Source organism: Musca domestica, unplaced genomic scaffold (genome assembly GCF_030504385.1).
Source record: "Musca domestica strain aabys unplaced genomic scaffold, Musca_domestica.polishedcontigs.V.1.1 8, whole genome shotgun sequence".
Taxonomy (NCBI): domain Eukaryota; kingdom Metazoa; phylum Arthropoda; class Insecta; order Diptera; family Muscidae; genus Musca; species Musca domestica.
Genome location: NW_026712409.1, coordinates 15,897,081 through 15,920,917, shown reverse-complemented (window position 1 = coordinate 15,920,917; position 23,837 = coordinate 15,897,081). Strand labels below are relative to the sequence as shown.

Here is a 23,837-nt window from a genome sequence, read left to right as displayed (position 1 = left end):
AGTTCGAAATGTGAACTACAGTCTGTGACAAAAAATTGCCCAAGCAGGCCCAGGTTTTCGTATAGGCCCCATATATCAGTACCTCCCTATATTCGGTATTTTTACAAGTTTAGGTACAAAACCCACCGAAATTGTTTGAGATGTCGCATTTGAAGTTCGTAATGAATGCTACAGCCTGTGACGAAAAATTGTCTATGCTGGTCCAGGTCTTCCCATAGCTCCGATATAACGGTACCACCCTATATACGATATTTTGATGATTTTAGCTACATTATTCATCGTTTATTTCAAGTTTCGAATTTTAATATGGTAATGGTAATGGCTTATGACAAACAATGCCTATGTAGGACCTCGTCGTATAGACCCCAATTTTTAAAATTTTAACAGAATTGTTTAAGGATTTTATTTTTTGAAAAATTTCAAATTCGTTCCAAATGGTGGAGGGTATTCAAAGTTCGGCCCGGCCGAACTTACTGCTTTTTAACTTGTATTATATAAATTCAAGCAAAAACGAAAAATGAAACCAAAACACTAATAGTCTGGCTGATGGCCTCGGGATGGTATTTTGAGGATATTTTTAGATGCGATTTGGACATAAAGGAGGTTAAAGAAATGTGGAAATTTTCTCAGTTAATTGTTGGAGAACTTTTTCGAGTCCTTATTCTTGATTATTGTCTTAATAATTATAAAGCTGCAGTAGTCAGATACTCTTTTCCTATACATTTCAATCCCCCCCTCTTCCCATGGCTATATTGCGTGTTACGTCTCTGCCAACTTGTCTTATCATACCTATCATCTTCGTTGTCGTTGATGCCAGGACATCATGTACTTCAACTTGATTTTCATACTTATCCGTTGGTTTCGCCTCATCTTGTCTTTTATTATATGTTTTATTTTTTGCTTCTCATGACAAATGACTTTCGATTCTTTGCTGGCTGGTCGGTTGCTGGTTGCTGGCTTTAGTTCCAAGATATATTGAAATAGTTACGTTTTATTTACTCCCAACATGCAGATAATCTCTCTTGTGCAATATGTTGTACAACAACTTGACAGGATGTAAAACCAAAGCTTACTCATTTATTTGAGTTATGAATCAGGAAGTGCTGGAGGAGTGCATAGCAAAAATTCGGCTCTTTAATTTGGAGTAAATTTAAATGGTAAATAAATTATTTTTTTAATAAAGGGGTCCTTGTAAGACATTTTAGAGCTTCTCTGATCATAGGAAGGCAGTAAACGAGCTTTTAGTATGGGAAAAGCTCTTTTTACTTCCAGTCTTCTGGCCATAAAAGTCCTCAAAAGGGCCTTTCATCCAATCTTCGAGTCATATAAGGGTCTTCAAGTCATCATGTCAATAAACAGGCCTTCCAACCATAGAGTGCTACTCAAACACCTTCGGGTCTTAGAAAACTAACTAATGGTCGCTAATCCTTAAAAGACCCTATCCTAAGAAGTCCTGTAAATGGTCATGTGACCGTAGAGGCCTGGAACAGACTTTGAAGAGCCCAATAAGGACCTGTAAAGGGCCTCCTAGCCATTCTACTTATACACGGAGGACAAAATGATCTAGAATCCTTTGGTTCTCGATGAAAAAGATGAAGGGCTTGTAAAAAGTGTTTTGGCCATAGAAGTCCTGAAAAGGGTCATTCATCCAATCTTCGAGCCATACAAGGATCTACAAGACACCATGAGGCCTTCCAGCCTTAGAGTGACTCTAAAAGACCTTCTGGTCTTAGAAAACAAATTAATGACCGATTATCCTTTGAAGACCGGAAAAGGGTCCTTTATCCTTAAGAAACCTGTAAATTGTCATTTGACCTTAGAGACCTGGAATGGACTTTGAAGAGCCCCATAAGGACCTGTAAAGGGCCTCCTAGCCATTCTACTTATACACGGAGGACAAAATGATCAGAATCCTTTGGTTCTCGATGAAAAAGATGAAGGGCTTGTAAAAAGTGTTTTGGCCATAGAAGTCCTGAAAAGGGTCATTCATCCAATCTTCGAGCCATACAAGGATCTACAAGACACCATGAGGCCTTCCAGCCTTAGAGTGACTTTAAAAGACCTTCTGGTCTTAGAAAATATATTAATGGCCGATTATCGTTAGAAGACCTGAAATGGGTCTATTATCCTAAAGAAACCTGTAAATTGTCATTCAATAAGGACCTGTAAAGGGCCTCCTTGCCATTCTACTTATAAAGGGAGGACAAAATGTTACATAAGGTCCTTTGGTCCAAGGAGGTAAATTATTTTCACGTTCAAGGGCTTGTAAAAAGTCTTTTGGCCATAGAAGTCCTGAAAAGGATATTTCATCCAATCTTCGAGCCATACAAGGATCTTCAAGACATCATGTCAATCATGAGGCCTTCCCGCCTTAGAGTAACTCTAAAATACCTTCTGGTCTTAGAAAACATATTAATGAACGATTATCCTTTGAAGACCGGAAAAGGGTCCTTTATCCTTAAGAAACCTGTAAATTGTTATTTGACCTTAGAGACCTGGAATGGACTTTGAAGAGCCCCATAAGGACCTGTAAAGGGCCTCCTAGCCATTCTACTTATAAAGGGATGACAAAATGATTTACTTAAAAAATTGCTCCATAGAAGAGATACTTAAGGCCTTTTAGCCTGTAGAAGATCTTTTCTCGTTCAAAGGCTTGTAAAAAGTCTTTTGGCCATAGAAGTCCTGAAAAGGGTCATTCATCCAATATTCGAGCCATACAAGGATCTTCAAGTCATTATGTCAATCATGAGGCCTTCAATACTTAGAATGCCTCTTAAAGATCTTCTGGTCTAAGAAAACTTACTAATGGTCGCTAATCCTTAGAAGACCTGAAATCGGTTTATTATCCTTAAAAGTCCTGTAAATGGTCATGTGACATTAGAGACTTGGAAGAGGCTTTTAAGAGCTGAAAAGGGCTTCCTACACATTCTACTTATAAAGGGAGGGCAGAATGAGTTCTCTGGTCTTAGAACCTGATAAAGGTTATTCATCTATAGAAGACCCTAAAAATTACATTATCCTTAAGAGGACTGTAAAAGATCGGATGGCCTTAGAATACCTGGAAAATATTGCGTAGAAGACTTGGAACAGGTCACCTATATTTAGAAGACCTCTATGAGGTTCAGTACAGGATCTCCTTGCCATTCTAGACACATAAGGGGCGAATAAATAATTAACCTAAATATGATTAACTTAAAAAACAAGATCTGTTGTGAAGATGATATATATCTGCGAACCTTTTCTGGTACCTCACCCATAAAGGGTCACAATTTTCAATACTTTTATCTGTCATAATTTACAACTTGCTATATCTAAATATTTCTCTCAACCAGAAACCTGATATGAATATGGTATTTATGGTTCCGCATAAAATTGGATATAACCTAACTATGGGTCTATAGAAGGCTTACTAATGGTCCTCTGATACTCGGAGACGAGTATAAGGACTTCTAGATTGTTGTAGGAGTTTTAAGGTTCTGTAAAACGTTTCCATAGAAGGGCTGTAAATGGTCATCTTCGCCTCTAAGGCCTTCGAGCCTTAGAGGGTTTAAAATATGAGGCCTTTTAAATTTGGAAGACTTGTAAAAGGTCTCCCGGCTTTAGGAGACCTGGAAAAGGTTTTTAGGCTAAGAGGACCTGGAAAAGGTTTTTTTTTTTTAATCTAACAGGACCATAAGGTGTCTTCTAGCTATAGAAGACCTCTAAAAGGTCCTGTAACCTTAGAGGACTTGTAAAGGGTAAATACCTTTCATAAAATAACTTTTAACGAATTTTACCCAAAGACTTCTTAAAGAACGTCTAGCCTTAGAGCCCCTGGGCACATGACCCTTTTATGACTTGTAAAGGGTCTTCTAGCCATAGAACACCTGTAAGAGGTATTTTTGCCTTGGAAGATGTCTAAAACTTCTTTTGGTCTTAGGAGACTTTAAAAATGTATTTTAGGTTTAGAGAACGTGTAAAAGCTCTTCTACCTGTAGAAGACCTCTTACAATTTTTATGTTTATGAAAAGGGTTTTCCAGGCATAAAAACTTGTAAAATGCACTGTAGCCACAGAGGGTATTTCCTTTTCAGGAGATGTGGAAAATTTATTTTAGGTTTAGATGACATGTAAAAAGCCTTCTTCCTTTAGCAGACCTCTTAAAATTCTTCTATCTATAGAAGACCTGTAAAAGGCCTTTGAACCACAGGACCATTTCCTTCTATAAAATAACATCAAACGAATTTTATCCAACGAAGACTTCTTAAAGCCTTTAACCCCCATAAAGGGCCTTCCTCTACCTATAGAGGACCTTTAAAGGATTCTAGTCTTGAAAAAACTGCAAAAGATCTTCTGGCCTTAGAAGACCTGGAAAGGGTATTTTAGGCTTAGAGAGCGTTGGACAGCTCCTTACCTGCAGAGGACCTCTTAAGGGCCTCTTAGCTATAGAAACCCTCTAAATGGTCTTACAGCTAAAGAAGAACTGTGGCCTTCAAGTTCGAAAAGACTCGTAAAGTATATTCTAGCCATGGAAGTTTGGCATGGAAAAAGTAAGCATTCGTTTAGCCATGAACGTCTCTAAAAGGGCCATGTAGCCTTAGAATGCCTTTACAAGATTTTCTAGGCATGAACAGCTCTTAAAGTCTAAAACAGGGTCTTAAGGTCTAGAAAATCTTTTAAAGTCATCCTAAGGCCACATCCTTGAATGTCTTCCTAAGTGAACTGGAAAATATATTGTGGGCCCGAAGTTCTGAAAAACTTCTTCTAGCCATAGGGGCACACCGAGAGGTCGTTTCAGACCCTGCTGACAGTGGGCAAAAAAATCTTCAAATTCCACATTAATTTTATCCCATATCTTTTTCAAAACTGTATTTCCTTGTATACCACAACCCCAAAATGAATCGATTTACCCTTCATATTGGTACCACTTGCATCTCGAACGTCATCGAACCTCGTGCCTGATTCGAATACTCCACAATTATGCGATAATAACCAAATCTTAAATACGACGGAAAGTTTTCCGTATCCAAAGGACAATTTTCTATGGTTATGCGCCTGGCCGTGAGGGGTGGTTCAAATGTCCCCTTAAAATAGGGTGTATTATTGCTACACGCCCTGAAACTTTCCATGAATAGCGGTTTGTAATAGGTGTTGAGATGAAAGGACAAATTCGTCTTGGGCGCACGAAATGGCGAGAGCAGAAAATTCCTGCCATCGACACTAAACATGATTTCCGATTCGACTTCCAGATCATCGGTAATATCCTGCTTAAAATCGGCCACACCGTATGCCCGATAGACACCGCGTGATATCCGCTTCTTCTCCACAAATATTTCCACAACATCGGGCGTTTCGTTGACGGCTGTTACATTCAGTAGTTCATAGCTCCAGTTTTTCTGTAGGGCAAAGGAGGAAATTCCATAAAATATTCCTCATAAAAAGGTAGGATTAAAACTTACTTTTAGACCCTTGGTATTTGAAATGATCAGGAAGACAATGAAATAGATTGACTTTGACATGGCTATAGATTGAAAATGCTTGCCCGGAAAATAGTCCATATATATATATATGAACCTTTGTTCGAATGCAAGCGTTTGTCAGATAGCCCATGCAACGCATGTTTTGTAATCGTTACCACCAGGTTTTTCCACGCCCCAAAAATATATTCCAGATCACTATCATCGAAAATAATTGCAAGGTATTGTGTGTACTGTACCAAATGAATGTTAAGCTTACTGTACAAACAGAATCTATGCTAGAGGTTGCCCAGTAAACAAACAGTTGGAAAATCGACAATATTGACCAAATAGAAAAAATCGTCTAAAGAGAGGGCGTTTTGAAATTTAAAGCGAGATAGACCCATAGTTACTTTTGAAGATCTCCATAGAATCACTTTCTGAGTTGATTTATGCATCCGTCAGTCCGTCTTGTGAACAAAATGCAGGTTGCATTTATTATCCGATTGAGATGAAATTTTCCAAACAACATTTGTTTGGCTCAAGGACGAACCCTATTGAAATTGTAGATAATCGGTAAACAATTAGATATAGCTCCCATATATATCTTCGTCCGATTTACCTGTTACTGAGCACCAAACATGTAATATCAGCCCGAATAGTATGGAATTTTGCACGTACGATCAGATTGGACCCTAAAATAAGTATGCCAAATGTCATCGAAATCGGTTCACATATAGCTATAGCTCCCATATATATTGTTCATCCGATTTGTTATTTTTGTCCTCCGCACTCTGTTACAGCAATATTTGGGGAAATATATCAAATGCAGCACTGAAATATCTTTGCCAAATTTTATCGAGATTCGTTCAGATTTGGATATAGCTCCCATATATAACTTCGTCCGATCTACATTTTATTGTGCACCAAAGGTCTAATATTTGCCCAAATCGGATGGAATTTGGCACATGCGACCGAATCGTGTCTGGAAGGTAGTATGCCAAATTTGGTGAAGATCGATTCAGATATAGCTATAGCTCCCATACATATTGTTCATCCGATTTGTTGTATTTGTTACCCACAACCGTAATATGCACTCCGTAACAACGATATTTAGGGAAATATATAAAAAACACAGCTCGTAAACATCTTTGCTAAGTTTTATCGAGATCGGTTCCGATTTGTATATAGCTCCCATATATAGATTTATCCGATTTCAAATTAATTGTGCACAAATGGCCAATACAAGTCCGTATTTAAAAGATCCAAATGCTTCGGCATATTTAGTCCTTTGAACTTTAAATTACAATTATAATCATAGCGTGTAGGATTAAATTCTCCCATAAAATCTTTTAATTGTTATGTGGAGCTCTACTAGCAAAATGGTGTAGGGTATCATAAAGTCGGCTCCGCTCGACTTTAGGACTTTCTTTACTGGTTTCATTTGTTATAACCCTTAGCCCCATGGCTACAGAGGGTATATATTATTTGATACGGCCAAAAGGCGCATAATCGAAATAACGGTCTTAGACCCTAGGTCTGTCTGGAACAAATCCGTTTCAGGATATTTAGAGACGATCTAGAGATGTCCGTCCGTATGTCTGTCTATCTGGCTGGTGCGCACGCTAACACTTGAAGGGAGTATCCGATTTGGTATATCGTAATATTATTAACGAACATAGACCGAGTTCGGAGATGGGCAATATCGGTCCACTCCGTCTGGATACTTCCCCACAAAAGGTCGAGATTTTCAAAAAAAAAAAAAAAAAAAAATACTTTTTGCGCAGAAAGCGAAAGGATAATCGGACTTTGCTAAAACTTTGCATATCCTAACACTTGCATCAGAGCTAGGTCAGGTGCGAAAATGTACAATATTGGTCCACTCCATCAAGTAAGTCCACAACAAACGGTCAAAATTTTGAATAATTATAACTCTTATAAAATGTGATGTAAGGGTCAGATTGTCTCCAAACTTCACACATCCCAAATAGTTATATTAACCTAAGGTCTGGTGAGACAATTGATATATCGGTCCACTCCTTCTGGTACCTTCCCCACAAAAGGTCGAAATTTTGAATATCCATTAAGCTCATAAAACGCGAAATTAACATCGGATTCCATTTAGACTTGGCATATCTCTATATTTCTATCAACATCAAAAAATAAAACCATTGAGATCGGACCATTCCTCCTGCTACCTCCTCCATAAAGGGTCAATGTTTTGAATAACCAAAACGTTTATAAAATCCGAAATAAGTATCAGGTTCTCATTATCCATCCCATTATTTCCACTATCAAAAGATCTGTTGTGAAGATGGGATATATCGGTCCACTCCTTCTGGTACCTCCCCCCGCGTAATATGCACTCTACAACAATAGCATTTGATATCGAGATCTGTTCAGATTTGTATATAGCTTTGATAGATATCTTCATCCGATGTTACGATTATTGCTTTTTTTCATATTCAACTATATAAACATGGCTCATGGTCATGGTATGATCTACTTCACATAAATTCCTATTAAAATTTTTTGCCAATTCAATCTGTCGACCTTTTCTTACTGGTTTCTTAAGAAAGTGCTTGAATTAGAAGGTCCTTAGGTGATCTCTTATCTATAGTAGTCCTTTCGAAGATCTTCTATCCGAGGAACACCTATAAAAGATCTTCTTTGGAATTACTTCGAAACAACAAATTATTTAAAAATATAAGTTTTCAGTTCCGATAATCCTTGCGTAAAAATTTATAAAAAATAAAACTCGTTTGAATTGCCTATAATCCTGGAAAAACAATCCCTGATACTTCTTTGGAGTACCAACAAATATTGAGTTTTTCACATTTTTGGGATGTTTCAAATCGTTCTTTTTCAGTTTTCAACTGTTGAAGGCCTTCTCTTAATAGAAGGTCTTAGATGGTCTTCTATCTACAGAAGGCATTGCGAAGATCTTCTATTCACGGAACATTCATTAATGGTCTTTTCCATAGAAGATATGCAGAATGAATTATTTGTGATTTTTTTTTCAAATCCAAGATTTTAGTTAAAAAAGAATAATCCTTAGTTGAAGTGCCGATAATCCTTGAAAAAAAATCATTGATACTTCTAGAAAAAATCCTCGATTCGAGTACCAATAATCCTTGACAAAAAATCATGTTTGGTTCATTGAAAAAAAAAAAAAATCACAAAAATCCACTTTCGGTCTATTGAAATACAGGAGGTGATCTCTGCATGGAAGATCCTTAGAGGTCTTCCCTCCATGGAGGATCCGTAGAAGGTTTTCTCTCTATAGAGACCCTTAAAAAGTCTTCTCACAATGGAAGACCTGTTGAACATCTTCCTTTCTATAGGAAAAGGTTCTTTCTATAAGAAACGCTCCCCCTCCTAATTAGAAAATATCATTCCTCGAAATGGACATAAGAAAGCCTCCTTTAGTAGGAGGGAGTTCTTCATATTAGAAAATTCTTTATCCAAAATCTTTCTAAAGAAACATTATTCCTAAAGGAAATAAATCCTTCTACAAGAAAGGGTCCTTTCTATAGGAGTTTTCCCGTAACACGAAAAAATCCAGAGCTTCAAATAAGTATGGACACTTTCCTTAGAAAAGGTAACAGTTCCACCTTTAGATAGATTGAAAAGATTCCTTGAAAGTGAAAGTTTTCATTTCATACCATTGGGCTACCTCTATAAGACCACTTTCTACAAAAGATAGGCTTCCCAATAGAAGGTCGAACAACGCTAAATTGACTTTAAATATCCTGAAACGGGTCTAAAACCGTTGGCCGTATCAAAAGATATGTACCCCTGTTTCCCTTAAGGATGAGGGTATAAAAGGGATATTTCTTTAAGAGTGGGTCCTTTCCTTCCAATTTTATAGAAAGGAGGTTTCCAATAAGAAAGGGTTGTTTCATATAAAGGAGGGTCCTTTTTTACTTAAAACGAGTTAAATGGAATCAGTCAAAATTGCATTTTATATCAACTACTTCCATCACTTTATATGAGATATTTGATAATTTTTCGAACAGTTCGCTTTTTATACCCTCCACCATACTATGGAGGGTATATTAATTTTGTCATTCCGTTTGTAACTCCTCGAAAGAATATATATTCTTGATCAGCGTAAAATTCTAAGACGATTTAGCCATGTCCGTCTGTCTGTCTGTGTGTCTGTCTGTCTGTCTGTCCGTCTGTCTGTCTGTCCGTCTGTCTGTTGTAATCACGCTATCTTTCGAACAAATTGAGATAGAAGGCTAAAATTTTGCACACATGTATTTTTTCCCAGTAGGCAGGTTAAGTTCGTAAATGGGCCATGTAGGTCCAAGTTATCATATAGCCCCCATATAACGGTACCTCCCGATATTCGGTATTTTGATGATTTTAGCGACATTATTCACCGGAATTATTTCAAATTTGGCATTTGAAGTTTGTAATGGATGCTACAGCCTAAGACAGAAAATTATCTGTGCAGGTCCACGTCTTCCTGTAGCCCCCATATAACGGTACCCCCGATATTCGGTTTTTTGATGATTTTAGCGACATTGTTTACCGAAATCGTTTCAAATTTGGTATTTGAAGTTCGTAATGGATACTTCATCCAAAGTCAAAGAATGAGCCATGTAGGTCCACGTCTTCATATAGCCCCCATATAACGGTACCCCCCGATATTCGGTATTTTAATGATTTTAGCGACATTGTTTACCGGAATCGTTTCAAATTTGGTATTTGAAGTTCGTAATGGATACTTCATCCAAAGTCAAAGAATGAACCTGTGACGACCAAAAATCGTGGCACTCAATTTTGCTCACACCTTGCAGTGTTATTTGTTCTTTAATAATAAATAAATATTCTAAAACTCAACTTTCTCATTTGTCTCGGTTAAAAGAAAACAACAAAATACAAGGGGTTACCGTTATTCTCACACATCACAGCCATTGGTTGTGATGATCACAGCCAATGTTGTTGTGACAAGTTGATCAAAACAAGTTCCCGTTATCTCACGCTAGAACACGTGGTTGGGGCTTGCTATAAAAGGGAGATCAACGAGTGAGAAGGGACAGTCAGTGCCGGACAACGACAGAAGACACATCCATCCCAGGTGAGTGATACATTGTATGAATAATTCTAATAGCCGTCCTAGGGTACTTATCCAGGTCCCTATTCCCTTCCGTGTCCTTGCTTGAGTACTTATCCAGGTCTCTTGCAGTATAATCCTTGCCTAAGTAGAATCCTTGCGTATCCTTGAATAAGTAGAATCTTTGCGTATCCTTGCCTAAGTAGAATCTTTGCGTAACCTTGCCTAAGTAGAATCCTTTCGTGTCCTTGCCTGAGTACTTCTTAAGGTCTCTCGCAGTAGAATCCTTACGTATCCTTGCTTGAGTACTTATTAAGGTCTCTCGCAGTAGAATCCTTCCGTGTCCTTGCTTGAGTACTTATCCAGGTCTCTTGCAGTATAATCCTTGCCTAAGTAGAATCCTTGCGGATCCTTGAATAAGTAGAATCTTTGCGTATCCTTGCCTAAGTAGAATCTTTGCGTAACCTTGCCTAAGTAGAATCCTTTCGTGTCCTTGCCTGAGTACTTCTTAAGGTCTCTCGCAGTAGAATCCTTACGTATCCTTGCTTGAGTACTTATTAAGGTCTCTCGCAGTAGAATCCTTACGTATCCTTGCTTGAGTACTTACTAAGGTCTCTTGCCGTAGAATCCTTTCGTATCCTTGCTTGAGTACTTATTAAGGTCTCTTACCGTAGAATCCTTTCGTATCCTTGCTTGAGTACTTATTAAGGTCTCTCGCCGTAGAATCCTTACGTATCCTTGCCTGAGTACTTACTAAGGTCTCTTGCCGTAGAATCCTTTCGTAGCCTTGCTTGAGTACTTATTAAGGTCTCTTGCGGTAGAATCCTTACGTATCCTTGCTTGAGTACTTATTAAGGTCTCTTGCCGTAGAATCCTTACGTATCCTTGCTTGAGTACTTATTAAGGTCTCTTGCTGTAGAATCCCTACGTATCCTTGCTTGAGTACTTATTAAGGTCTCTTGCCGTAGAACCCTTACGTATCCTTGCTTGTACTAGAAGGAGTGATCCATTCAATCCATTCTTCATGCCAGATCTTGTATTAGTAGAAATTTAAAAATGTGCAAAATTTGAAGATAATTGACCCTTTGTGGGGGAGGTACTTGTTGGAGTGCCAATATTGTCCATTTCAGCACCTGACCTAGCACTGGAAAAAATATTGGCATATGCAAAATCGACTAATACTTTCTCTTTTCTCTGAAGTAAAGTACCAGAAGGAGTGGACCGATTTTACCCATCTCCGAACTCGAGCTAATTTTGATAATAACATTACAATGTACCAAGTTTAGACAAAATCGGATACTCCCTTCTAGAGTTGTCGTGCACACCAGACAGACAGGCGGACGGACGGAAGGACGGACGGACATCCCTAGATCGACTCCAAATGTTCTGAGATGGGTCGGCAAACGTTATTTCCATGAGGCACGTTTTGGCTGGGGGTACTATCTGACTATCTGACTATCTGCTCCTTTTCTCCTTTTTATAAGAAAGTAAAACAAGTAAAAAAGCCGGGCCGAACTTTTAATATCTTCCTCCATTTTCCAAGAACTTGAAAGATTTCAAAAAAATTCTATAGAAAACATCTCTCATCCCTTATATGGGGGCTATACGAAGACGTGGTGCTTCATAAATAATTTTTGTCAGAGGCTGTAAGTAACGATTCCGAATTTCAAATACGAAATTTGAAACAATTCCGGTGAATAACGCCGCTAAAATCATCAAAATACCGAATATTGGCTAATACAAAATACCGAACATAGGGAGGAACAGTTATAGCCCCAATGTAAACGTGAACCTATATAGCCTATTTTCAATACCAAAATTCCTACGGATCAAACACACATTTGTGTAAAATTTTATCAACTTAGTTGAATTCGTTCGGAAGCCAGAGGGATTTCCACAGCCATCGCTAAATCGACATAGAATTTTATGCTGATCAAGAACATATATATACTTTGTGGGGTCTAAAATGTATATTTCGTGGTGTTTCAAACGGCATGACAAACTTAATATACCCTCCATACGATGGTGGAGGGTATAAAAGGGTAATTTTATTTCAATAAAAACGGTTCTGGCTTTCAATAAAAAGGATCATTTTATCAGAATTACTCTTTCTATAATAAAATAGATTTTCTCTATCCAAGGGTTCTTTCTATAAGGAGATATTTTTTTTTTAAGAGAAAGTGTCCTTCCTGTGGGAAAGGTTGGTTTCTATTAAATTATTAATTTCACTTCAAATATATCCTTAAAAGCATTCTTTCTTTGAGAGTTCCTTAAATTATCCTCTCTATAAAAAAGGGCTTTTCAAAGAGTTTTTTCAATAAAAAATAGCTACCTTAAAGGACCCTCCCTGTATGTAAAGAAATATAAAATGTGGTCCCTAAATGAGTCCTTTTCATGTATAGGCCTTAGGAGGTAATTTAAGGATTTTTCCCATAAGCAAAATAATTTTTATAAGTATCTGTTATTCCTCAGCCTTTTTAAGCTTTCTTATCCTTTGTTCCGTAGAATTTTTTTGTTGGTTCTTTTAAATTTAAATAAAATATTCAAAATGAACTTACCTGTTATATAAATCAAACTTAAATTGTACAAGGCATTGTAGTTTAAGGGAGATAACCATATGGCTTTACGCAGCGATGAAATTCCCTACAAGAGACAGAGAGAGAGAGAGGGAGAGAGGGAGAGAGCGGAAATTGTAATTATTACAAAATGTTAATAACGACTTGCATATACAAATACAGGGTGAGATAAAAAAACTGCAGCAAAGTTAAACTCCATAATTTTTACCTCTTTTTTTAAATTTTATTGAATGAAAGCAAAAAAAAAAAAAATTCGGAAACAGTATCAAATTTTAGAATAAATTTAGATTTGTTCGAATTGGTGACCTTTGGCACGAAATTTTGGTCTTCAAACGGCCAATGAAACCGTCACACGCTGAATGTTGTTCTTCGATATTTTGGCTCATTCCCGGCGAAGCGCTTGCTTGAGGTGATCGACACTTTGGTACTGTTTAGTGCCAATCTTGCTTTCCAAATCACCATCAAATCACCATCACCATGGTCGGCTTGAGGCTTGAGTTCTGGTGGCCAACCAAAGGTGCACATTTTCAGCTGACCTCTTTGGCAAGTAGACACGATCATTTTATATGTTTACAAACTGCTGGACAACGAATGTTTTCTCATCGGAGAGATAGAGAGCGAGAGAGAAAACCAAATTCGGCAGTTCACCACTTTCGGCCAAGCGGTCTATTTTCTTTCTGCGGCGGTGTAAGTTCTTGCACTTTTTGGAATTTCAATGGCTTTATCCCGAGCTCATTTTTCAATATTTGCCGAATGGAATATTGCGATATGTTTAGCTCACGAGCCATTTTTCGGCCACTGCAATGCGGGTTTCGATCAAGTCGCTTTTTTACTTTTCGAACCATTTCTGCGCTGCCTTAAAGTCGGGCTACGCTACCAGTATCACGATAAGGAGCGATGATATGAGACACAAAAGATTTATTCTCCTTTAAATGCTGGAGTGCTCTAACGATAACCACTTGTGGTTCTGCAGCCAAATCTAAAGAGATCACACTATCACGCTTGAATTCCATCACGAATAACTTTTTTCTGGAAAATTTTCACCAAAATGCTTTGCTGCGCTTGTAAACAATATAATGAGCTGTCACTGGAATAGTTTTAACAGCTGTCGGACGACTGGCTTAGAAATGCCAGCAGTCTGAAGTTGGTTGCAGTTTTTTCATCTCACCCAGTATATGTAGGTGTGTGTGTTTATTCAAGCAACAGATAGCCATTCAAAGATTATTGTGGAATTCCGCCAATAAGTATATTTCGCCAATTGGAAATTCATTGAAGATAAGCCTAACATTTTTCCACACAAAAAAGGCATATCCCCAAAGGACTATCCGACGCCTTGCCCACTCGCTCGCTCCATGGCATGGCTGGCACCTGTGTGTGAAGCTGTTAATATGCATTTCAAATTACCACAATTAATTTCTGCTTCTTGAAAAAACACAATCCAATATTATTCCACAGCTCGGCGATGTTCGGCTGGATGGCAGCGATTTCCTTGTATTTTCCCAAAGCGGCATCGATGTCGTTGCGTGACTGCAAAGTGACAAATAAAAAAGCAAAATCGAAAATATTAAAATAAATAAAAAATCAGATTCAATGTTTATTTCTTCTACGAAACCTCAATGCGTGTGAGTGTGTGTGTTGTGCCATCGAAAGGTCAAAACGATTCCCAAAAAAAAAAAAGCTATCAACATTGAAATTAATCGCCTCTTACCTGCAGTATGGCACCAAATGCCATCAGACCTCTCAGGCAATTCCTGTCGAACTGAATGACCTCCAGCAACCGGTCGAATGCCTTCTGCGTTTCATTCAATTTCAAATAAAGAACTCCAATTTCCGTCAAAACATCGGTGTTTTCAGGTGACAATCTGTTTTTTTTTTTCGAAGGGAAAAGAAATTTAGTGATGAGCCATGGGGTTTCAATATTTATTCAATATTAATATAATTTTATTTTGAAATTGAAAATTGTGTATAATTGGCAGTCTTGTCGTGGCATGTCATATCCACAAAGGACTCGTGAAAATGCAACGAACCATTAAATTAATAAACAAGGATCAGAGCTTCAAAATGAGGAATTTTTAAATTCCAAAAAGGTTTTTTTTTTTTTTTTGTTAAATAGGGTTAAGGCCTGTGGAAGACCTGTAGAAGAACTTCTAAATCCAGAAGACGTGGAGAAGGTTTTCTGGTCATAGATTACCCTATGTAATTTTTTTTATAGAAGACCTGTACTAGTCCATGGAAGATCGGTTAAATCATTTTTAAGATCTTCTGTAACTAGAAGTCCTGTAGAAGAACTTCTATAGCTAGGAAATCTATAGAAAATCTTTTTTATATCCTCCACCATAGTATGGAGGGTATATTAAGTTTGTCATTCGGTTTGTAACACCTCGAAATATACATTTTAGACCCCACAAAGTATATATATTCTTGATCAGCATAAAATTCTATGTCGATTTATCAATGCCCGTCCGTCTGTCCGTCTATCCGTCTGTGGAAATTACTCTAGCTTCCGAACGAAATGAAGTAAGTTGATAAAAATTTACTCAAATGTGTATTATGTCTGCAGGACTTTTGGTATTGAAAATGGGCCATGTAGGTCCACGTCTTCGTATAGCCCCCACATAACGGTACCTCCCGATATTCGGTATTTTTGATGATTTTAGCGACATTACTTGTCGGAATTGTTTCAAATTCGGTATTTGAAGTTCGTGATAGATACTACAGCATTAGACAGAAAATGGGTCATGTAGGTCCAAGTCTTCGTACAGACCGCTTATAACGGTACCTCCCGATATTCGGTATTTTTATGATTTTAGCGACATTATTTGTCGGAATTGTTTTAAATTTGGTATTTGAAGTTCGTAATATATATACATATAGGTCCACGTCTTCGTATAGCCCCCTTATAACTGTACCCCCGAAATTCGGTATTTTTATGATATTAGCGACATTATTTACCGGAATTGTTTCAAATTTCGTATTTGAAGTTCGTAATAGATACTACAGCCTATGCCAGAAAATTGTTTGCGCAGGTCCACGTTTTATAACCCCCGTGGTATTTCCTTATATTCGGCATTTTGATTGTTTTAGCTACATTATAAACAGATTTTTTTCAAGTTTCGCATTTGAATATTATAATAGCTTATGACAAAAGTTGCCTATGCAGGTCCACGTTGTCGTATAGTCCCAAATATACGGCTACAATATTTTTAAGATTTTAACAGAATTTTTAACAGATTTTTTTTTTTAAAGTTCCAAAAATGGAACCAAATGGTGGAGAGAATTCAAAGTTCGGCCCGGCCTTAACTTACAGTTTTTTTAACTTGTTTGTCATAGAATGCCTGCAGAAAGTTTCCTGAATTTTATCCATTTAACTCATTTCGTTCCAAGATTTAATTTTTATTCCCTCAGCCATATGGCTAGAGAGGGTCTCTTAGGACTAAATCCGTTTCAAGACATTTGGAGTCGATCTGGCGATGTCCGTCTGGCCATCTGTCTGTATGGCTGGTGTGCACGATAATTCTCGAAGGGAGTATCCGATTTGGTCCAAACTTGGTACATGTTAATGTTAGTATCAAACTTAAATCGAGTTCGGAGATGGGCAATATCTGGTACCTGCCCCATAAAAGGTCTAAATTTTCAAAAAATATTTTACTGCACAGAAAGAGAAACATTTGTTCTAACTTTGCAAATCTTCACATTTGCATCAGTGCCAGGTAAGGTGCGAAAATGGACAATATCGGTCCACTCCATCAAGTACCTCCTCCACAAAGGGTCAAATTGACTTAGGGTATACATTTGTAGGTAAAAACCGACTGATACTTTTTCACTTTTTGCATGTATGTATACAGAAGTCTTTGCAGGAGGTCGTCTGGTCATATAAGATATGTAGAAAATCTTCTGGCCACAGGAGATCTGTGGAAGGTCTTCTAACCATGGAAGATCTGTAGAAGTTCTTCTGTCACTTGAAGTTCTGTAGAAGAACTGCTATATCTGGGGAATCTATTGAAGATCTTTTTTCGTAGAAGGTCTGTTTTCCGAAGGCAAGTAAAAAAGCTTTGAAAACCCTCCACCATTCGGAAAGATTTAAATTTTTAATTTTAATTTTCAAAAAAAATAAAATCCGTTAAAAATTCTGTTAAAATCTTAAAAATACCGAATGTAGTCGTTATATTAGGGTCTATACGACGACATGGACCTGCATAGGCAACTCATAAGCAATTACAATATTCAAATGCGAAACTTGAAAAAAAAAACAAGTTAAAAAGCAATAAGTTCGGCCGGGCCGAAATTTTAATACCCTCCACCATTTGGAACGATTTTGGCAATTTTCAAAAAAAATAAAATCCGTTAAAAATTCTGTTAAAATCTTAAAAATACCGAATATAGCCGTTATATTTCGGTCTTTACGACGTGGACCTACATATGCTTTGTTTGTCATAAGCCATCGCCATATTCAAATTCGAAACTTGAAATAAACGGTGAATAATGTAGCTAAAATCATTAGAACACCGTATATAGCGAGGTTATATCGGAGCTATATGAAGACCTGGACAATGACAATGACAGACAATGTTCTGTCATAGGCTGTAGCATCCATTACGAACTTCAAATACGACATCTCAAACAATTTCGGTGAGTATTGTACATAAAATCGTCAAAATACCGAATATAGGGAGGTACTGATATACGGGGCCTATACGAAGACGTGGACCTGCACAGACAATCTTCTGTCTTAGGCTGTAGTACCCATTACGAACTTCAAACACCAAATTTGAAACAATTCCGGAGAATAATGTCACTAAAATCATCAAAATACCGAATATCGGGGGTACCGTTATATGGGGGCTTTCTGCTATAGGCTGTGCTACTCATTACGAACTTCAAATACCAAATTTGAAACATTTCCGGTGAATAATGTCGCTTAAATCACCAAAATACCGAATATCGGGATGTACTATTATTTGGGGGCTATAACAAAACGTGGACCTACATCACCCATTTTCAATACCAAAAGTCCTGCAGACATAACATACATTTGAGTAAAATTTTATCAACCTACTTCATTTCGTTCGGAAACTAGAGTGATTTCCACAGATGGTCAGACGGACGGATATCGTTAAATCGACATAGAATTTTATGCTGATCAAGAATATATATACCTTGTGGGGTCTTAAATGTATATTTCGAGGTGTTACAAACGGAATGACAAACTTAATATACCCTCCATACTATGGTGGATTGTATTAAAATCTTCCCCAAAATCTCTACTTACAATAGACACGATTCCAGCACCTCTATTGCCTTGTGATATTGCTTCTCCTTGCGCAGAATTTCCGCCAGGCGCTGAAAACTTTCGATTTTCTTGCCAGTTTGTACAGCTTTCTGGAAATACACTTTGGCTTCTTGTTCCTCCTTCTGGGCCATTTCCCATTCGTTGCGTGAGGCTGCCGAGCGTAGTAGTAGCTCGCCTATAAAGTGGAATATTTCATGATCCAGGCGTGTGGACAATTCTTCGGCGTCGCGAAAGATGGCCAAGGATTGATTGTAGCGGCCCATTGTAAAACTGAAATTAAGGTCAAAAATATGGTTTAGGGTTATGATTAGTGCATTAAAAAAATTAATAAAATATGAAATTCTTCAGAGGTGGAATTTTTCTACGGATTATCTCAGGGGCATACCTGGATTTTCTTTTCAATTACCTCCTGGCCTTTTTAAGAATATTTTCAGGGACTAACAGATCTCCAAACACAGAATAGTTAACAAATATTTTTCAAGGACTTGCTGAACTTTAAATGTAAATTTCGTCAAGGACTATTCCAACTAGAAAAATTGAATTTCAAAAATATTTTTTAAGGACTATTGGTTGGTGGATCTTAAGACCAATTTTTTAAGCACTCTCAAGGTTGTGGAATTTTAAAAACTATCAATTTGTGGATTTCTGAAAACCCTTTTCAAGGACCATCAGTTTTTCAAAATATGGAATACTTTAAACATATTTTTCAAGGACTTGCTGAACATTAAACGTAAATTTCGTCAAGGACTTGATAAATAAAATGGATTATTTAAAGAAAACAATCCTTTATGAAGGACTAATCAGCAAAAAATCAAGGACTATCAGTTCGTGGAATTTTAAAAATATTTTTTCAAAGACTATCAAGGATTATAAATTCGGTTGATTTTTAAAATTTTTTCCCAAAAATTATCGGACCGATTAATTTTTAATATATTACCTCAAGGACTTTCGCTTAATGGAATTCTAAAAATAATGTCTCAAGACCTAACAGTTGGTAAATATTTTCAGATATTTTTCGAGGACCATTAGTCCTTACTAAAGTACTATAAGATATCGAAATACGAATTATTTAAAACATATTTTTCAAGGACTAGTTAAGCCTTAAACGCCAAGAACTATTTAAACTAATGTGATTATTTAAAAAAATATTTCAAGGACTATGAGTTTGAGGATTCTAAGAAGATTTTCCAAGGACTCTCAGTTCTTTGAATTGACCATCAGCTCGTGAATTTCCAATTTCCAAGGACTTTAAATTTTTAGATACTTTTTTTAAAGGATCAAACGTGAATTTAAAAAAAAAAAAAATATTTCAAAGGACCAAAAGTGAATTTTTTAAATCATTTTTTCCGAAGAAAAGGTTGATTTTCAAAAACGTGGATATTCTTAAAGATTTCTTTCAAAGACCAAACGTGGAGTTCTTAAAGAATTTTTTCAAAGGACCAAACGTGGATATCTTAAAGAATTTTTTCGAAGGACTCAACTTGGATTTCTTAAAGAATTTTTTCAAAGGACCCAACTAGGATTACTTAAAGAATTTTTGCGAGGACTTCCGCTCAATGGTATTCTAAAAATAATGTCTCAAGGCCTATCATTTTAGGATATTTCTCGAGGACCATTAGTTCTTGGATTTTTAAGAACCTTCCTCAAGGACTATAAGATATCGAACATACACGAACACATCTTTTCAAGGACTTGTTGAGCTTTAAACACCAAGAACTATTTAAACTAATTTGATTATTTAAAAAAATATTTCAAGGACTATGAGTTTGTGGATTTTAAGAAGATTTTTCAAGGACTCTCAGTTCGTTGAATTAAAAAAATTGTCAAGTATTTTTAAAAATATATTTTAGGACCATCAGTTTGTGAATTTTTAAGGTCTTATTTCAAGGACTTCTAATTTTTATATACCTTTTTAAAGGATCAAACGTGAATTTAAAAAAAAAAAGTTTCAAAGGGCCAAAAGTGGATTCTATAAATCATTTTTGCGAAGGACTAAACTTGAATTGTTTAAAATTTTTTTCAAAGGACAAAACGAGGATTTTTTAATGAATTGTTCCAAGTAAAAAAGGTTGATTTTCAAAAACGTAGATATTCTTAAAATATTTTTTCAAAGGATTAAACGTGGATTTTTTAAAGACTTTTTTCGAAGGACCCAACTTGGATTTCTTAAAGAATGTTTTTTAAAGGACAATATGAAGATTTCTATTTTTTTCGATTTTTTTTAATGAATTCTTTCGAAGGATCTAACGTGGGTTGTTTTAAATAATTTTTTTCGAAGGATCAAAACTGGAGTTAAAGAATTTTTGCAAAGGACGTGAATTTCTTAAATAACATTCGCAAGGATCAAACGTGGATTTCTTAAATGATTTTTCCAAGGATCAAACGTGGATTTCTTAAATAATTTTTCCAAGGATCAAACTTAGATTTCCTCAATAATTCTTTAAAGGATCAAATGTGGATTTCTTAAATAATTTTTCCAAGGATCAAACTTAGATTTCCTCAATAATTCTTCAAAGGATCAAATGTGGATTTCTTAAATAATTTTTCCAAGGATCAAACTTGAATTTCTTAAATAATTTCTTAAATAATTTTTCCAAGGATTAAACGTGGATTTCTTAAATAATTTTTCCAAGGATCAAACTTAGATTTCCTCAATAATTCTTTAAAGGATCAAATGTGGATTTCTTTAATAATTTTTCCAAGGATCAAACTTAGATTTCCTCAATAATTCTTCAAAGGATCAAATGTGGATTTCTTAAATAATTTTTCCAAGGATCAAACTTTAATTTCTTAAATAATTTCTTAAATAATTTTTCCAAGGATTAAACGTGGATTTCTTAAATAATTTTTCAAAGGATCAAACGTGGATTTCTTAAATAATTTTTCAAAGGATCAAACGTGGATTTCTTATATAATTTTTCAAAGGATCAAACGTGGATTTCTTAAATAATTTTTCAAAGGATCAAACGTGGATTTCTTATATAATTTTTCCAAGGATCAAACGTAGATTTCTCAAAGGATTTTTCGAGGATCAAACGTAGATTTCTCAAAGGATTTTTTCGAGGATCAAATGTGGATTTCTTAAAGGATTTTTCCAAGGATCAAACGTGGATTTCTTAAATAATTTTTCCAAGGATCAAACGTGGATTTCTTAAATAATTCTTCCAAGGATCAAACGTGGATTTCTTAAATAATTCTTCCAAGGATCAAACGTGGATTTCTTAAATAATTTTTCCAAGGATCAAATGTGGATTTCTTAAATAATTCTTCCAAGGATCAAACGCGGATTTCTTAAAGAATTTTTTCGAAGGAACCAACTTGGATTTCTTGAAGAATTTTTGCAAAGGACAATATGAAGATTTTTATTTTTTTCGATTTTTTTTTGGAATTCTTTCGAATCATCTGACGTGGATTTTTTGAAAAAGGACGTGGATTTATTTAATAATTTTCCCAAGGAACAAACGTGGATTTCTTAAATAATTTTCCCAAGGAACAAACGTGGATTTCTTAAATAATTTTTCCAAGGATCAAACGTGGATTTCTTAAATAATTTTTCCAAGAATCAAACGTGGATTTCTTAAATAATTTTTCCAAGAATCAAACGTGGATTTCTTAAATGATTTTTTCGAGGATCAAACGTAGATTTCTCAAATAATTTTTCCAAGGATCAAACGTGGATTTTTTGGAGGATCAAACGTGGATTTTTTCGAGGATAAAACGTGGATTTCTCAAAGGATTTTTTGGAGGACCAAACCTAGATTTCTCAAAGGATTTTTTCGAGGACCAAACCTAGATTTCTCAAAGGATTTTTTCGAGGATCAAACGTGGATTTCTCAAATGATTTTTTCAGGAAAGTCAGATCTCTAAATTTCTCTAAGAAAATTCATAAAAAAAAAATAGCTTTCCAAAATTTCAACAATTCTTTCAAAGGGTCAAATGTGGATTTAATGAAGTTTTTCAAACGACAAAACGTGGGCTTTTAAAGATAATTTTCAAAGCGCCTCACGAGGATTTTTAAGGGACGAAAATAAAGTTTTTTTATGAATTTGATTCAAACAACCGATCGTGGACTTTTAAAAAAGTTTTCAAAAGAAATTTTTAAGAAGTTTTTTTCGTTGAATTGAAAAGAAAAATATTTGCCAAGTATTTTTAAAAATATATTCCTAGGACGTAAATTTTTATGGTCCTGTTTCAAGGATTTCCACTAGTTTGAAGCTTTTTAGGAACATTTCTCAAGGACATTCATATTGTGCATTTGATTTTTCAAACATAACCCATACTTACAGTGTCTTCCCGATTTCCTTGTAAATTTCAATGTTTTTATTATTCAAATCCAAGGCCTTTTGTAGGTTACGCAAAGCTTCAATGTTATTGCCCTCCTCACGTTTAATTAGACCCTAGTTGGAAAAAGAAATAGGTGGTTACATAGTTGTGGTTGTTGTATGCAATTCGTCCTACTTACGTTAACAAAGTACAGATATTCAGGATTCAAGTGTCGATACAGCTCACGTTCAATTAATCTCTTGCAGCGTCCAAAATCTCGTCGGGCGAAATAGATGTGCAACAGCCAATCGACATTGGTACCGGCCGACATTGTGGGTACTGGAAAGGAGAAGAAGAAGAAGACGAAACAAAAATCACAACAAATTCCTGTCAATTAACCAAAACTTCTGGAGCAATTAAGTTCCAATGGAGCCATTCCGAGGATGAGAGGGAACGCCCCCAGGCAAAGGAGCCATTTAAAGTTTCTACTTTTTGTTCCAAGCCTTTGGCACTTACTGGTCTTAACAACTTCCAGGGTGGGCAAAACTATTGTACGACCATTACAAATGACTTCATTGACTGGCTCCATTGACTGTTCTGCAGTTTGAAACAAATTGCTTTTTCTTCTTCTTTTTCGACTGCTTCTGCTTCTTAGTTTTTTTTATTTTAATTTGCTTATGGCGAAATGTTCTCCTCTTTTTTTTGTGGCACAAACTTTTTTGGTGTGTTTTTATTCAATTCTTATCGAAGGAAAAACTAAAGTTGAATACTTTTTTTTTTGGGTTGCCCATGGCAACTCAAAGCCATGTATGTATGTGTATACCCCAATCCTTGTGACAGTGACTGACGGTTTTCCTTGTGAGTTGCTGACTGGTCAGTTGCCATGGTGCTCATAACTCACAAACATAATTTTTTTTTTCCAAGTTTATTTTTAATTTCTTTTTTACTTTTGGAAATTTACCACTTTGTTGTTTTAAATTTTTGTGCGGAATTTGAGGTCCTGTTAAAAAGTTTTCTTTTTTTCTTGAAGTATCTGCTTCAGTAACTACTCATACTTGAGATTTGTTTTTATTTTTTTTTTTTTTTGGAAAACTTTAGTACCAAAAATGTTTGGTAATGGGAAAAAGACCAACAACGTTTTCATAGTGGATGAAGCAATATATGACCAGTGCCTTCACCACACCTCAACATATTTGGGTAAAAAAGGGG

The 23,837-nt window shown here is 36.0% G+C and overlaps 1 protein-coding gene across 2 annotated transcripts in view; it reads right to left on the bottom strand.

Annotated features, from left to right (window-relative positions):
* Positions 1 to 23,500, bottom strand: part of LOC101900010 (Bardet-Biedl syndrome 4 protein homolog) — an 84,393-nt gene extending 60,893 nt beyond the window's left edge. Inside the window, exons 1-7 of one of the 2 annotated variants that reach the window (XM_059131048.1) lie at positions 23,145 to 23,500; positions 22,828 to 22,967; positions 22,650 to 22,762; positions 18,345 to 18,635; positions 14,784 to 14,937; positions 14,480 to 14,602; positions 13,058 to 13,142 (exon numbers count right to left, since the gene is read on the bottom strand). In XM_059131048.1, coding sequence (XP_058987031.1) covers positions 13,058 to 13,142; positions 14,480 to 14,602; positions 14,784 to 14,937; positions 18,345 to 18,635; positions 22,650 to 22,762; positions 22,828 to 22,967; positions 23,145 to 23,217 — 979 coding nt within the window. In that variant the 5' untranslated portion in view covers positions 23,218 to 23,500. The remainder of the gene's footprint in view (positions 1 to 13,057; positions 13,143 to 14,479; positions 14,603 to 14,783; positions 14,938 to 18,344; positions 18,636 to 22,649; positions 22,763 to 22,827; positions 22,968 to 23,144) is intronic. The other variant, XM_059131047.1, reaches the window with a different exon arrangement.
* Positions 23,501 to 23,837: the final 337 nt, after the last annotated feature.